We start from the raw sequence: 17,686 nt of genomic DNA, 5'->3' as shown, positions 1-17,686 counted from the left end.
AACCCTGGCCACGGGGAATGAGTACATACAGTCACATGGTACCATAGTGATCTAGATTGGCTGGGGCAAGTTGGTCACACTAAAAAAAATACATGTCTTGGGAAGAAGCTTTGGATTGTTCTAGGTTAGTATAGTTTATTTTGAAGATCAACTGCAAATGCAGTGAATTCTTTAAAAAACCCTTCCCTGCCCTCCCACCCCTACCCCACCTGAAGAGTACAAAGTGCTAGGGGAGGGGCCGAGCAGGGGCTATTGGGGCCTGGGGTTGGCGTCAGCTGTACTTCTAAAACACTGTAAAACCCTCCCCAAATTTGGCACTGTGGGGACTATTGGCAATTGGAACTCAGGCTAGGTAGGGAGTCTGGACAGCCTTGGGGAGGATCCCAAAGCTTTGGCAGTGCTGTTTATGGAAGCTTCACGTGGACTCCCTCCAATCCAGCTCCCTGGAAGCTAGACTCACCCTTCCAGAGCCGCCAGAGGAGGGGGGTGGCCAGTGTGCCCAGCCACATCTAGCTGCAGACTCCCTACAGCCGGACACAGGTGAGGAAAGGAGCATTCCAGGAGGACATGGGGAAGGAGAAGGGTACTGTGGTTTTATATGTAACTACTCACCTAACAGCTACTATTTTGCCTAGAATTTCTATCTTTAAAGAAAGTCTACAAGTCATGGGGGAGGGGAAGAGGCAAGAAAGGAGTATGATATATATGTATATGTATATACACATACACATATACAGATATATATATATATATTCTATTTGGTTGCAGTTAGAAATAAGTTACTTCTCCAAAGCAAAATTTGTAAGGTGTCCATAAACTTCAATTAGAAGATTTTTGTAACTAATGCAGGCAGTTAAGAAACCCCACTTGCTCAAGGAATAACCAATGGGCTAATTTGGTGTCTTTCCTTTTTTTCTTCACCAAAACATCATTTCATTATTTGTTCTTTACAATAAAAATGTTTCTCAAATTATTATTTTTTCCTTGTTTATACACTTTTGCATTAAGCAAATACAAAAAAGAGAAGTTGACTATATGGACTGTCAAATCTGGACCCTTAGAAGAAGGGTTGTGGGAACCCTAAGAATATCCTAAATCCACAAGTGCATCTCCATCACTGAACCCACATCCGTCTCCTTTGTTCCCCTCCCACTTGACCCAGAATACATATCCATGTGTCCATGTCTCTCCATAGGTCAATGTTTCTGTCTAACACAACAGAATGTATTTTTTACTAAAACATTCTGAAAAGCAATAACTAAGACCCTAATTCCAATGTTGAAAACACAGGGTACAAAAGTAAGCAAATGTCCTGGGAAACCATTATTCTCAACACAGTCAACGAAAAGCAAGTTCCTGGAGGAGTCGAAGACAGTTTGTAGTCCTCAGAGTCCAAGATAATCTTTTGTTCTGCACATTGGGCTTTGGGCAAGCTCTGCAGCTGAGGGATGGAGGGCTGGGCAAGGGGGTAGGGAGGGCTAAGAAGCAGGCCTTGAGAGGCCATGCTGACAAACACCCACTTTGAGAAAGAACGGAATAAGGCAGGCTCCGGGTGTGGGTCTGCAATGAGAATCTTGGTTGTTTGTGGCTGGTTCAATCACTCAAAACGGACAACCTAATATGTTCTGTAAATTATAAAGTACAGAGACTGGGGAAAACCCCAGAGCTTTGGTGTTAGGAAGGGGAGAGCAGCAATCCAGGCCCCCAAGTAACTGTGCTGCTCATCTCTCAGGGTTCTTGCTTGAATTCCCAGGCAGCTCCGTGACCAGTGCACACAGATCCCCCAGGAGTCAGCCTACTATTTCCCTCCAGGTTACAGCAGGCAGCTTGTGTTTGCCTGGGGAATGCTATGGGGTATGGACAGAGATTTGCAACCAAAGATGAAAGACCTTTCTCTTGGCCAGGAAGCATGTCTCAGTGGTTGTCCCAAATACCAATTTGCGGTGACTGGGAACAGCACTCTTGGGTGATCCCAGGCTGCTGTTTCTCCCAACACTGTTTGAAGGATGTGAAAGCTACTAAGATGGGCTGGGGAAGGCTGTGCAGAAAGCAGTAGCTGGTGAGCGTGAGGTGGTGGTGATCTCCCTCGCTGAGACAGACAGCGAGTCTCAAAGGGGCACTGAGCCTCATCCCAGCCTCATCCCTCCTTGGAGACAGAAAGTCATCCTGCACTGTGCTGTGCTTCCCACCCGCTTCATCCCCTTTCTGTGGGTTGTTGGTGAGACAAAAACTCATGGTGAAGTCAGCGGCTACCCTTGATGCACTTCATTGTAAGGGGTGAGCAAATGGTAAATTCATGCTCCATGAGGAGGAGGCATAGGGCTGGTTAACTGCACCCTGAATCTGCTGCACTAAGGAAGGGAGGGGAAGGGTGCTGTCTAGTGTGCAGGAAGCTGCCACCAACTCTCCATCTTCTCTGCATCCCTCAGTCTCCAAGAGCAGGCAAGAAATAAAGCGTTGCAAGTCTCCTTTGCAGGCTGCTGGAGTACTGAAGGCGCATGCTCAGAAGCCGCCAGGCAGAGGGCACCACCAGCACATCATCAGATGATGTTGGCATGTTGCCTGCAGTTACAGGCCTGCCCTGCCCACAGGTTCTCGGGAGGACACCAAGGAGGCCGTCTGAAGGACCACAGAAGAGATCATGAAAAGAACGTGATGGAGAATACATGGCCTATCTTCCTTTTGCCTCATATGTGGGATCCATGGCTACCTATGGATGCATTTCAAACACTGATAGAAGGGCTGGGGGAACACAAAATCTTTCCAGCCCCTCAACAGTGTCAGCTGGGGAACCCTCTGCTCATCACTTGATAGGGATTCGAGGTCACCAGGGAAGGGGTTCTGTGTTGGGACACATGATCCTAATTGTAATCCCCACACCTTTTATTACATTAAGAGAACAGTATGTTGAGAGTCCTCTAGTCTGGGGCAGCCGAGGCCCTGCAGGCCTCACTGCTCTCCTGTCTTGCTGCTATTCCTGAACTTCACCACCATGACTGTGATATTGTCAGGGCAGCCTCTGTAGAAGGACTGCAGGACGATGCTTTTGGCCCCGAAGTGAGGTTCATCCAAGCGCTCCTTGATGAATCGCACTGCTTCTTCGTTGCTAAACGCATCCCACAGACCATCTGATGCCAAGATCATGAACTCGGGCTGCAGCTTGTCCAGGTCAAACGTCAGGATATCTGGGTCTGGGATGACCACATTGAGATTTTTCAGTGGGTAATCTCCCAGGGATCGAGACATGGCTAGGATGCCCTGGACCCTCCAGGAGCCATTGAAACTGATGAATCCACCTGGAAAGACAGTGAGGGAGCCTGTTAGCTTGTCCAGCTGATCTCTCTCACACTTCGTACAGTCCAGGTGTGTGTACCATAAGCTGTTCTGCTCCATGTGAGCGGGCCACAGGTGGTACCCCCTACACCATTTCACTGCCAAGGCCAACAGCAGGCCTTGCTGCAGGGCCTGGGATGGAACTTCATGCTCTCATCCTGGGCACTGCTAATGCTGGCAGGAACCTTAAGGGTCGAGTATGGGTGAAGACAGAGCATCAGTTTTAACAACACAGTGTGGCAGCTCAGCGACTGAAGGCAGGGAGCTGCAGCCTGGGGACTTGAGAGTGGCGGAGAAGCAAGTGGGCAGGCAGGGGGACACCCCTGAAACAGCCACTGAGTGAGGTCACTCGGATGTACTGCCGTGGATCCCATCAACAGGGATTAAGGGAAAGCACATTTGAGGGTGACCCTGAATGAGAGGTACTCCCTTCTTGCTGTTTTCTCTTCCTAGCTGCTAAATGGGTCTAATGTCCGTCTCATGGTACAGTGAGAAGTTATTCCATACACATCTGGAAGCATGCAGCCCGGTGGTACTCACTCAATGGTTCCCGGTCTTCCGCACCCTGAGAGGGGACTAAAGTCTCTTAGAGTCCACAGCAACCTTGAACTCACTATATGGCTGAGGCTGGCCTGAATTTCTGATTCCTCTATCTCTACCACCTAAGCACTAGAATTAAAGACATGTCCCACCATCCCTGGCTTCTCTGATGCTTTCTTTCTTTTTTTTTTTTTTTTTTTGGTAAAGATTTATTTATTATGTGTACAGTGTTCTGCCTGCATGTGTCCCTGCAGACCAGAAGAGGGCACCAGATCTCATGATAGATGGCTATGAGCCACCATGTGGTTGCTTGGAATTGAACTCAGGACCTTTGGAAGAGCAGCCAGTGCTCTTAACCTCTGAGCCATCTCTCCAGCCCTCTGATGCTTTCTTTAAAGGAGCTAGAACCTTGTTCATTCACTTATCTCTCAGTTATTACATATCTATGCTGTAGAAGGGGATTTTTTTTTCAGGATATGAAAATTATATAAGACCTAGACCATTTTTGTCCCTGACACCCTGGAAGAAACAGAAGCCACGTTTGTTAAAAGTCACCAGGACCAAGTAGTATTCTTCTGGGAGAGGTTGGGGTCTGTTAACCACTGAAGTAAGGGAGGGTGGGGGAGCGACTGTGGGGTGACCACCGTAGAGGAGTGAGCTATAAGGGATGGATGGACGGCAGGACATTGGACAGTTCCAGCAAGTGTGGTGCAGTGGGCAAGGACAAGGGCTCTGTAGTCAGTCATGGGTTAACTCTGGCCTCGTCACTCACTAGCTGTATGTCTGTGGACACAAGCCTCTCTGTGGTTCCAGTTTACTCTCTATGAAGTGATAATAACATTATCATTTTCACAGAATGTATAAAAATGCATGTAGTGTACCAGGGCAGCTCTCAGTACAGGGAGCACAGTAGACAGCAGCCGAGACTGACGCCGTTAGGATACTGCAGAGACAGAAAGGTCAACATACACAATATCTGGCTTCTTGTCATGCTAAGTAGGAGGAAGAGAGATGTCTGGAAGTCTAGGGTCACAATAAATACAAACACAGACGATAAACCTCATCACCATCCCTTAAGCCCTCCTAGGGCGGTTGAAATGGAGATTCACAGCTGAGCCAGGCACACAGATTATCAGACTGCCAAGTGTTCTGCCCTAAATGGAACATTTACATCATGTCCCCTCTGCCCGGGGTTCAGAGTTCATTGAGGCAGAGGGGGCAGAAAGAGTACAAGAGCCAGAGGTGGTGGATGACTACACGGGAACTGGTTTTTGGTTTTTGTTGATTGGTTTTCGTTTGCACACAGCAGGACAGCTGCACATATGAACTCACGACAGTTGTGACAACATGCACAGTGCCTGTGGAAGCTCAAGTCAGACAAAATTTAAGTATGGAGGTGAGAGGTGGCCACGATGTCCCACCCCTACCTGAGAAGCTGCTAGGAGGAAGTGAGTCAATTTCTGTAAGGGCATGGCCCTTGGTAGTTAGACTGTGGTCCCAGTGGATGACCCCATATCTAAGAGAATAAGGGCAGCACAAATTGGACTTGATGGGCATGGGGGTGGGGGAGCACAAGGTTGGGTAGGTAAGGTGATGGTTAATCTTGGCTGTCCACTTGACTATATCTGAGATATATACCCAAAACAGATGGGCATGTGTGTGAGGGATTTTCTTGATTGGACTGTCTGAAGTGAGAAGACTCACCGTAAATCTAGGTTACACCCTTCTGGTGGCAGCCTACACACATAAAAGGACATGGAAGAAGGAAGATTTTGCTTTTTGCCTACTTGCCTTCACTCTTGCTGGCAAGTTCATCTCTCCTGCTGTGGAGGCACTTCTTTGCTGGCATTAGATCCTATTTCTTTGGGAGACAATGTAGACCGAAGACCACCTGGGACATCTAGCCTTGTAGACTGTACAGCTGATGGATTCTTGGCCTTTTCATTGGAAGACAGTCACTGTTGGACTAGCTAGACCACAGCTTTTAAGCCAGTCAAATAAATCATGTATGTATGTATATGTATATGTGTATGTATGCATATTCCCAATCAGTTCTGTTCCTCTAGAGAACTCCAACAAATGCAGGAAATCTGGGAGAGGTTGGGGGAGGAGATGGATATGATCAGAATACATTGTATGAAATTCTAAAGAATAAAAATATTTTAAAAAACACACCCTTGCCTAATTTTTATAAATGAACAGAGTAAGTCAATTAATCTTAGAGATGGTGTGCACATTTGCTTGTAGAAGGAAGCGCTATAGAGTAGGGAGCGTGTGTGTCTGGTGTGAAGGAGGGGACAGAGGATAAGGTGATAGTGAAATTTCAAGAACACATGCTGGATACTAAGGTGGAGGTTCTGGTGCATGTGTGTCCTGCCAAATTTACCTATCTGGATCTTCAGTTTGGACTTAGCGTGGACTCTCAGGAAATGAGGCCTACATAAATGTATGTCAGAGTGTTTCACTCATCTTGCCTGGAGCTCTCCAAAGCTTGATGGATCCTCCTAAAACATTGTTCCATTTCATCAACAGAAAACCCAGGTAGCACTCATTTGATCGAAACTATTCTGCATCCCAAGCAGGAACTGAAGTGGGGGCTAGAATCCAGCCCCTTTGGTCTCAGCCATGCAGCTTCCCACTGTGTGACTCCAGTGTTCATTAGGCTGTCTCATGTTCTCACTGGGCAGGAGCTAAGCTGCAAGGGTCAGTCTGCAGGCTTGCACACAGCAGGGGTCCAGGCTGCTCAGCACATCCCTGGGCTCTGAGGTAAGAGGGCGAAGGCATTCTTGCCTTCCATAGGCAGGAAACTCTGAGATCTAATCTTCCTCCTCAGAGTTTAGTGTCAGTATCACTTTACTGAACTACACATGGTAACCCATGCCTGTAATTGAAGGACTTGGGAGGCAGAGGCAGGAGAATTGGGCCAGCCTGGGTTACCTGAAACTCCATCTCAAAAGTGAATGAATATCACCTTAGTGGTTTCACATAGACCACCCCACATAAAGACACCCCCATTTCCTCATCTGCTTTATGCACCTTCACGATAGTCACCACCCTATGATTTACCACAGAACTCATTCATCTTTGATTGGTGCCTATTTACTCCATCTTCACCTCAACCAATTTCAGAACGTAAATTTCATAGGGCCTTGTGGGGGAGGGGAGAGGGTTTGTTGAATAAATAGCAGGCTCTTCCATCTCTACTTAAGATAGTCACTGAGTTGAGTGCTGAGGTATGGAAATAACCAAGATCAAGTTCTTGCCTCCAAACAGCTCACAGACAAGAAGGCAACACAGGCAAGAACCAGCTGTGTGCATGCATTTCACAAGGCGCCTGACATGGAAGGCTTCCAACAGGACACTCCATGGTTGGATTTAAAGGGACACTACTCTTCACCCACTCCAGTGAAGATGACACTTACAGAAGCACGGATACATCACTGGAGTTCACACTGGAGTGTTGGGAGTCTGGCGTGGCTGCAAGGGAGCAGAGGTCCAGTGATCACATTGGACTTGAAACTGAAGAGGGCTGATTTTGGCCCTTCTGGAATCTTTGGCCATTAAGAGTGGTAAATTAAGTCATCATCAATTAATAAGAAATGTACAGTCTAAGAATATAGACTAGGTAACAGTCATGTCACAGTGACCCCGTGTGCTGCTGGGTAAGTGAATTTGCTCCCTAAAAACTCTCCAAGAAAGCGCCAAGATCACCAAACAAGATGGTAGACTTCCTCCAAGGGGGCTCCCCGACTCACCAGCTCTCTTTATCCTCTTCCTCTCCTTGAGTTGGTAAGGCTTGTGATCATGAGACAAGGGAATGGCGTTCCCATCTTTGTCACACAAGACTCCTCGAGAATCACCAACATTGGCTACAGTCAGGTCCTTATCTGACAGCAGAGCAATCAAACACGTCGTGCCTGCAGGACAGAAGAGAGAGGCAGTGTGGACAAGGTCAGTGTGCTGATGTTCCCTTGTTTCTCCTGATCGCCAGACTCAGCCATCATTAAGGCCTCTAATGCTAGGAAGGAGTTTTACTTCTGCTACTCCGGGAATGATCACGGTTCATTTCAACAACATTGATCAAATCTGACAGTCCATTTTCCTAACCGTGTTACACTGTCACTGAAATAGGCTAGAACGGTATCATTTTCCTAAACCACTTTGCTTCTGCTACCCTTCATTTAAAAACACCACATTCAAAAGGATCAGGGGAGAATCAAAATCAGTTTGCAGCCCTAGACAAATGGTACCCGTTGTCAATTCTCATAGGTGCTCAGTGTCTGAGAAGTCCCAGTGACAAGTGTGACGGTGTGGAGACTGGGGATGGGGGATGGCTCCTGAGATAGAGGCAGATGTCAACAACCATATCCTGTGGCACTATGACAGAACTGGAGCTTAGAAAATGGCATCCAGGCCCCCGGTGTGAAGGGGCAGGCTATGAAGGTAGAAGCAGAAAAATCTCCAGGAAGTGACAGGTGGGATAGAGGTGGTCAGAGCCTGCAGCTTGCTGGAAGCCCACACAAGACACACAGAGACAAGCTTCATTTCGTTCTCTTTGAAATGAAAAAAAGTAACAAAGACAATGGAGCAGCCCTTTGCCTCTCGGCCCTGCCTGCCACTGTCCACGGTCAAGTGTCTGCTGGAATGCTCAGCTCTCACTCCCTCTGCTCGGGCCTCAGATCATCGCTCCTTTACTTTTGAAAAGCACTCTCCGGTCGCCCTTAACAGTTTTCTCATTAGGAGAGTCATACTGCATAATAAAAACATAAACTGCATCTAAATAACCTTTCGTAGAACTACAACAAAAGAGAGGACCCCATTCTTCAACAGAAAGAACAAATACAGGTGGACGAGAGCAGGTTAGCTACGATAATTAGCATATTCAGTTATGATTGTTTGATGCCCCATTCTTTTTAAATTAAAGAAAATGACTGGGTGTGATTGGAGATGGTGGGGAGTGCAAGCAGGGTGGGGGCCCACGGAGGCTCCCTAGTAAGGCCGTACTCAATCAAGGTCAGAGCATCTGAGCTTGCTTTACCCAGCAGGGCTGCATAATGGGATGATTTGGCCGGGGCTGTGGTTACCAGGTGTTTGGAAGGGTGTGCACTGGGCTGTACATTGTGCTTAGATCTTGACAGGGGGAGGTCTTTTGCCTATCCCCTTGGTAGTGTATAAAAAGTCCATTAAAATAAATCTCAAGGTGGTGACTGGGTACTGACCCAGGGCTCTCCCAGAGCTGTCCTGTGTCTTTGTCTTTCTCTCCATCTATGTCTTATTTCTATCTAATACTTTCTCATTCCCCTCTTCTCATCCAAGAACCCTTCAACAGGTCGGAGATGGGCTCCAACAAAGTGGATGCCAGTGCCCCCCACAGCTCATGTGTGCAGGCCAGAAGGGTAACTCTCGAGAGTGGGTTCTCTCCTTCCACTTGCTGATTCTGCTGGACTACTGGCCCCTAAACTTCTGGCCAACTGTCCTCTGCCTTTCACTGTGTTGTACGAGTGCCAGAGTTATAGATAGGTGCCACCTTATCCTGTCTTTTCTGTGGGATCTGGGGATGTGACTCAGCTCCCCAGTTGTGCATGGGAGGCCATCTCCCTGGCCACTGGAATTCTAAACACTACGTAACTCAAAACTGACTTGATTAAAAATGGCAGCCCATGAAAGCTGGGTTAATTTAGCATTACAACATTTAAAAAAAAATGTTGTGAAAATGAGAGGGAGGGGGAGACTGAGTGAGAATATGACTAAATATGACTAATTGTAATCTCAGATGTTATCAAAGCAAAATTTAAAAAAAATTATTGTTTTATGTGCACAGGTATTTTGCCTGCCTATATGCTGATGATGTGCCAGGTTTGTGCCTGGTGCCTGTGGAGGCCAAAAGAGGGCATCAGATACCCTGGAACTGGAGTTACAGACAGTTGTGAACCACCATGTGGGTGCTGGGAATCGAACCTCAGTCCTCTGAAAGAGCAGCCAGTGTTCTGACTGCTAAGTTCTCTCTCCAGCCCATCAAAATTTTTTTCCCCTTTTACTGGAAACAGATCATTTATGGTCTCTCCCTCTGCTCATCCCAGCTCCTCCCCGCCTCCCATCCCATAGAGATCTACTCCCTCTCTGTGTGTCATAGGAAAACAAACAGGTTTCTATGGGATAATAACAAAATAAAATATAATAAAACAAAAACTACAACATCAGAGTAGGACAGAACAAGCAGAAGGAAAAGAGCCCAAGGCAAGACACAAGACACAGATACAGACACAGAGACTCGCTCATAAATACACACACATATATATCATATATAAAATTGTAAAATAAGATAAAATTAACAAGACAAGACACAAGACACAGATACAGACACAGAGACCCGCTCATAAATACACACACACACATATATATCATATATAAAATTATAAAGTAAGATAAAATTAACAAAACAAGACACAGATAAAAACACACAGACCCTCTCATATATATATATATATATACACACACACACACACACACACACATATCATACATAAAATAAGATAAAATTAACAAAACAAGAAAAGACACAAGAAACTATATAGACAGAGACCCCCATATATATATATATATATATATATATATATATATATATATGATTATAAAATAAGATAAATTAACAAAACAAAACTAAAAAGCCCTGATACAGTATCATGAGACAAGAAACCTCCAAAGATGTGGTTAAGATCATTTTCTGGCATCGGCTGCTGGGCATAATAATGGAATGATTTCATTAAGCCTACCCTTAAGAGTAGTTTGTTTCCCTGGTGAGACTCCCCGGGAGAAAACTCAATTGTCATCTGCCAGTGGTTATCAACTGGAGATAGCTTTTGGGTTAGGGGTGGGGTATGTATCCACTTCTCCTTTCAGCTCCAGGACCCCATCAGGTGCAGACCTCTGTAGGCCCTGTGCATGCCGCCTCAGTCTCTGAGTTCATGTGTGCATCGATCTTGTTGATTTAGAGGCCTTGTTTCCTCGGTGTCTTCCATCCCCTCTGGATCTTACATTCTTTTCTCCTCCTCTTCCTCTGGGTTCCTTGAGCCCCGAGGGAAGAGATTTAATGAGACATTCTATTTAGGGCTGCATGTCTCAAAGTCTCTCACTCTGCATGTTGTCTGGCTGTGGATTTCTGTATTTGCTTGCATCTACTGTGGAGGAGGCTTCTATGATAATGGCTGGAAAAGGCACTGATCTCTGAGTATAGCAGGATGTCATTAGGAGTCACTTTATTGTTACAATCTTTTAGTAGAACAGAAGTATTTGGTTTTTCCCAGACCCCTGGGCTATCTAGTCACAGGTTCTTGGTCGCCCAAGCACTGTTGAGTTTGGGTTCCATCTCATGGAGTAGCCTTAGGTCACTTTGATTGGTTACCACCATAAGCTTTGTGTCACCATTCAATTAGCATATCTTGCAGGTGGGAAACCCCTGTAGCTCAAAGGGTCTCTAGGTAGGTTGGTGTTTACCTTTCTCCTTTGGTAGTATGCAGAGCACCTTCCAGTACCAAGAACAGTAGTCCCTAGGGGTGAAGGCTCTACACAGGCATCAGCTGGACTTCTCCAAGTTTAATAAATTGTGTACCTGTTGCCCTCAACTATAGATGTCTTGCAATTAGTTTGTGGAGAACAATCTATAGCCTTGGCATGAGATTCGGTTGTTTGGGGGGGGGGGTTCCCCTGAGACCCTTTTGGCCAACGACTCAATTAGATGTAAGCTATTCCCCATATTAGAAACTTTATTTGGTGACCAGAGATGTCCAGTTGGTGATCTGTCTCCCCTACATTTTGATGATTTCATTTGGTGACATACCTCAACATAATAAAGGCAGTTTACAGCAAGCCCATAGCCAACATCAAATTAAATGGAGAGAAATTCAAAGTAATTCTACTAAAATCAAGAACAAGACAATGTTGTCCACTCTTTCCATACCTATTCAACACAGTACTTGAAGTCTTAGCTAGAGCAATAAGATAACTGAAGGAGACCAAAGGGATACAAGTTAGAAAGGAAGAAATCAAATATCTTTATTTGTAGATAATATAGTAGTATATATAAATGACCCAAAAGTTCCACTGGAAAACTCCTACAGCTGATAAACACATTCCACAAAGTAGCTGGATACAAACTTAACTCACAAAAATCAGTAGCCTTCCTATATACAAATGACAAATGGACTGAGAAAGCAACACCTTTCCCAACAGCCTCAAATAATATAAAATATCTTGGGGTAACTCTAACCAAGCAAATGAAAGACTTATAAGATAAAAACTTTAAAACATTGAAGAAAGAACTTAAAAGAAGATATCAGAAAATGGAAAGCATGCCCATGCTCATTGATTGGTAGGATTAATGAAATAAAAATGGCCATTCTACCAGAAGTAATCTACAGATTCAATGCAATCCCCATCAAAATTTCAACACAATTCTTCATAGATCACAAAAGGAGAATTTTCAGTTTCAGATGGAAACATACTCTCTCTCTCTCTCTCTCTCTCTCTCTCTCTCTCTCTCTCTCTCACACACACACACACACACACACACACACACACACACAAAACCAAATAGCTAAAACAATCCTGAATAATAAAAGAACTGCTGAAGGTATCACCACCTCTGGTCTTAAATTGTACTACAGAGAGCTATGGTAATAAAAACAGCATGGTATTGGCACAAAAACAGACACAATAAATGGGATTGAATTGAAGACCCAGACTCAAGACACCTATGTTCATATGGTGTGTGTGTGTGTGTGTGTGTGTGTGTGTGTGTGTGTGTGTGTGTATAAAGAAGTCAGACATACACCCTGAAAAAAAAGAAAATATCTTTAACATATGGTGCTGGTCAAACTGGATGGCTGGACATGTAAGAATCCAAATAGATTCATACTTACCACCCTGTATAAAATTCAACTCCAAATGGATTAAAGACCGCAACATAAAATCAGATACACTGAATCTGACAGAAAAGAAAGTGGAGAATAGCCTTGAACTCCTTGGCACAGGAAAAGATTTTCTGAACAGGACACTGTTAGCACAGGCACTAAGACCAACAATTAATAAATGGGACCTCATGAAACTGAAAAGCTTCTGCATGGCAAAGGACACTGTCATTCAGACAAGGCAGCAGCCTACAGTGTGGGAAAGATTTTTTTACCAATTACACATCTGATAGATGGCTAATATAAAAATATATAAAGAACTCAAAAAACTAGATATCAAGGAAACAAATAACCCAGTTTAAAAATGGGGTGTAGACTGAAACGGAGATTCCTCCAAAGAGGAAACCCAAATGACTGAGAACACTTAAAGAAATGTTCAACATCTCTCTGTGTTAGGGATGGGGATACTGTGTCTGTGATGAAACATCATGACCTAAAGCAAGTGGGAGGAAAAGGTTTACTGGTTTCCGTTTCCATCACTGTTCATCATAGAAGGAAGCCAGGACAGGAACTCAAACAGGCCATGGAGGGGTGCTGCACACTGGTTTGCTCCTTATGGCTTGCTCAGCCCGCTTTCTCGTAGAACCCTGGACCACCAGCCCAGGGATGGCCACCACAGTGACACTCCCCCATCAATCACTAATTACAAAAATACCCTTCAGGGTTGCTTCCATCCAGTCTTATGGAGGCATTTTCTCAACTGCAGCTCCCTCCTCTCGGATGACGTTAGCTTGTGTCAAGTTGATATAAAACTATCCAGCATAACATCCTTAGCCATCAGGAAAATGAAAATCAAAACTATTTTGAGATTTCATCTTACACCTGTCAGAATGGCCAAGATCAATAAAACAAATGACAGTTCATGCTGGCTAGGATGTTGAGTAAACGGAACACTCATCCATTGCTGGTGGGAGTGCAAACTTGTACAGCCACTGTGGAAAACAGAATGGCAGTTTCTCGGGAAGATGAGAATCGATCTACTTCAAGATCCAACTATACCACTCTTGGGCCTATACCCAAAGGATGCTTCATCCTACCTCAGGGACACTTGCTCAGTTGGAAACGACCTAGATGTCCCTTAACAGATGAATGGATAAAGAAAATGTGGTATATGTATACAATAGAATATTACTCAGCCATTAAAAAAAATAAAATAATGAAATTCACAGGTAAATGGATAGGACTAGAAAGAATCCTAGGTGAGGTAATCCAGAAACACACATGTGGTCTGGATTCACTTATACGTGGATGTTAGCTGATAAATCTATGGTGACCAAGCTACAATGAGTGGAACCACAGAAGGTGGCACAGAGTAAGGAACCGGGGGACAGGCAGACCTCCCTGAGGAAACAGAATAGCTATTTATGGATAGACGCAGGGGCCTGGAATGGAAAGATCAAGTGTGGAAGGGAGGGGGAGAGGGGTATGAGGGAAGGAATATGGGGAGAGGCAGCTAAAATTAGGGGTAGTAAGGAAACAATATAACAGAAGCTTCCTAAAATATATACATATATGAAGATGAGCTAAATCAAACAATTTTTAACATTCTATAAATACAACTCTCAGAAATCATTGCCCTTGAGGTTTTTTTTTATTGGCTGAATTTTATCTGTGACTACTTTTACTGCATTCTAAGTGTCTGCTTGACTAAACTTGTTCCAAACAATCCGAGCAGAAACTCTTCTATGTGGCACATTAAAGTTTGAAAGGTGAACTAGAAGCCTTTCTTTCCCGGGTGCCACATGGCACGTGGACGCATGTAGTAGAACTTAGGGACCTAGCTCTCTGCCTTCTCGATGCTCAGGGCAAGGATGTCCCCACTAATGGCTTCTGCATCATTTGGACATATGCCAATAGCCTAGTTGACATTCAGGTTCATCCCAGCTTCTCAGTCGGCATTTCCTTCTGCCTGTTTACAGGGATCCAGGGAAGGGGGGTCTACCTGGCTGGGGTCTGCCTTCCCCAACCCCACTCCAGCCAGTACAGCTCTACATCTGTCTATCAGATTATTGAGCCTTCAGATAAAGAGAAGAGTCAGCACTGTGGCTATGAAACAACCTGAGATTTTAGCCTGTCGATGATGAAGACTCACTACTGGGTTTTCAGTAGTAGAGCATCATGTTGTGGACTATTTGTTTAACTAGGCAAAGATGTGTTACATTTGTTTATGTTGAGGAGTATCACTTTAACTATGTGAAGGTGTGTTGTATTTGTTTCTGCTGCCTTTGTTAACCGATGCATTACATTTGTTTGTGCTGCAATTGTTTAACTATGTAAAGATGTGTTGCTGTTTCACCTTGCCTGCCTAAGGCACCTGATTGGTCTAATAAAAAGCTGAACGGCCAATAGCTAGGCAGAAAAGAGATAGGTGGGGCTGGTGTACAGAGAGAATAAATAAGAGAGAATGAGAGGAGAAGAGAGAGAGAAGAGAATGGTTTAGAAGGAGACACACCTAGGGCCAGAAGCCTGGCAGCCGCCAGCCAGCCAGCCATGAGAAGCAGGACAGCAGGACATAAAGGAAGAAGGTTAAAAGTCCCGAAACAAGACATAGATGAAGAGAAACAGATTCAATAAGAGCTAAGATAAGGCCACACATTCATAACTAACAGTAACTCTCAGTATCATGATTGGAAGCTGGTTGGTGGCCAAAAGAGAAGGCCTGCTATAGTGTCACAATGAGGCTTTTGTTTTGTAAGGTCACTTTGGTGACCACAGAAAAATAACCAGAAGCGGTGAGGACAGGCTGAGTTAATGAGGATCAGAATTAATATGGTAACCACTGGGATGGAGAGGGCACACAGATTTTAAACCAGATAGGGTAGGTCCATCAGGGAGGGAGGGAAGGAAGGAAGAATGGGGCGTGGTTTAGAATAATGTCTCTATCTCCAGGCAGGAAACTGGGTGCTCCCTGGCACTCAGGGATGTTTATTGTGAGCTTCTGGGAAAGGCTTTGCATTCACTGGCACACATAGAGCAGAGAAGGACCATTTCTTTGGCTCAGTATTATCATGTGAGCATTACTGAACAGAGGCAGCTATCTTGCAATAGGGAACAATCTCAGCATGGAAGAGTAGTGGTCACTTCAGTCAGTGTGAGACTCAACAGTGCAGTGGCAGATCTGCACCATCTGGCCCCATCCCAGACTGCACCAGTCTGTTCCAGCATGCGTTTGTTCTGTGAGATAATACAGGTCTTTTCCATTAGCGTCATTTGACTCAGGTTCAAGATCTACCTGAAGATGCAGGTTTCAGTATTGTACTGCCTGCATCAGCCAGAGAATCTTAGGCTTAGCCACAGATGGTTGTATGCAGGTGGCAGAAACAGGGTTATAGGGGGAGCTCTGGATAACTAGAACGGGTTCAGTGTCCTCTCTACAGAAAAACACCACCACCACCACCACAAACCTGCCCACAGCCTGTGTGGATCTGTAGAAATGATCTGTGTTAACCAATGCAAAATGATCAGAAGGAAGCCAGAATGCTGCAGCACAAACAAGTATTGTTTGGCCTTTGCAGTCTTCACCCAGAGTTACAAAACCATTAAAACAGAATATTACTCAACAGGACAAACTACTCTGTTGCCAAGAAACTCCAGGAAAAACACTTCCCAGGAGAAAATGCTTGCAACCGCACTTTCTTTGCTATGCTGGAAAAAATAACCTCTAATTTCTTGGTTATTAGTTTTGAGATAAATTGATTGATTCCATTTTGATGCTATTTATCAAAATATCAGGGCATAACACACTGTTCTTTAATTTTGAAACTCAGGACGTTTTCACATTAGCAATTTTGTTCTTCATGAGATGGTTAATTGGGAGGGGATCTTTGAAACTTAATGTAATAACCTCACCTTATAGATTAAAAAAAAAAATCTGAACCTGGATATAGTGGTACATCAGTGTAATTTCAGCATTCTGGAAGTAGAGGGAGGATGAACAGGAGTTCAAGGCCAACCTGAGCTACTTAGTGAACTGGAGAGCATCCTGCACTGTAGAAGGCCCTGTCTCCAAGAACGGTAACAACAAAAACAGCAACAAACATCTGGAAGAGTGAGTTTGCACAGTGTAGACTTCAAAGCGTATACTGAGTGAAAGCTGGTGAGCCACCTGACCTTTCTATTTGAGAAAATGGCACTGTAATCCGTGCAGCTCCCCTAGCCAGAAGCCTAGTCAGCAGGCTTGCTTTTCTCTGTTCCCCAATTGGGCTGTCACTTTTAGAGTTAAGAAAGTGCTCTTACCTCTAAAACACACCAACGCCTCCAGCTCTCTTGTGCTCACAGGACTGATGCTGGTATAGGCCGCTGTCATTTCAGTCAGCAGGCTACGTCAGGAGTCCAAGAAACAACAGCGACAGATACTGTGTGATCTGGCCCCATCCCAAACGACTATTATCACCTTCTCTCTTGTCTGGGGCTTGCTCACATATGCCAAGCCTTTTGTCTCTTGGGGCCTTTATACACACTGTGTTCCCTCTGCTGTTCTGTCCTTGACACTGGCTCTTGTTTGAGCTCAAGAAGGAGGTTTTCAGAGAGCTCTTTTCTGGTGGATTTATCACCTCTTTATTTATCGCTCTCCAACACACCATTATGCAGATATCTTGTTTATTTATTTAAAGCACTGAATATCATTCTTGCCCTATAGAATATAAGCTTCCTAAGGACACTGCTTGTTTCCCTTAGTCTGATGTCGCCTAGACTGCTACAGGCACTCAATATTTGCTAAATAAACTAATTAAAAGACGGTTGAATAAACAATCACCTAATATTGTGCTTATCATCTGATATCTTGTTCTGACAGGTTCATCTAGTTCAATACCATACTGTACATGGCCTGTAGACACTATCAATCA

At 44.7% G+C, this 17,686-nt stretch overlaps 1 protein-coding gene across 1 annotated transcript in view; it reads right to left on the bottom strand.

Annotated features, from left to right (window-relative positions):
• Positions 1–708: 708 nt before the first annotated feature.
• Ppm1l (protein phosphatase, Mg2+/Mn2+ dependent 1L) overlaps positions 709–17,686 on the bottom strand; it is a 269,683-nt gene continuing 252,705 nt past the window's right edge. The window contains exons 3-4 of the mRNA XM_036190101.1: positions 7,629–7,790; positions 709–3,296 (exon numbers count right to left, since the gene is read on the bottom strand). Coding sequence (XP_036045994.1) covers positions 2,950–3,296; positions 7,629–7,790 — 509 coding nt within the window. The 3' untranslated portion in view covers positions 709–2,949. The remainder of the gene's footprint in view (positions 3,297–7,628; positions 7,791–17,686) is intronic.

Source organism: Onychomys torridus, chromosome 6 (genome assembly GCF_903995425.1).
Source record: "Onychomys torridus chromosome 6, mOncTor1.1, whole genome shotgun sequence".
In the NCBI taxonomy this organism is placed as follows: Eukaryota; Metazoa; Chordata; class Mammalia; order Rodentia; family Cricetidae; genus Onychomys; species Onychomys torridus.
This window is presented reverse-complemented; position numbering and strand designations above follow the sequence as displayed.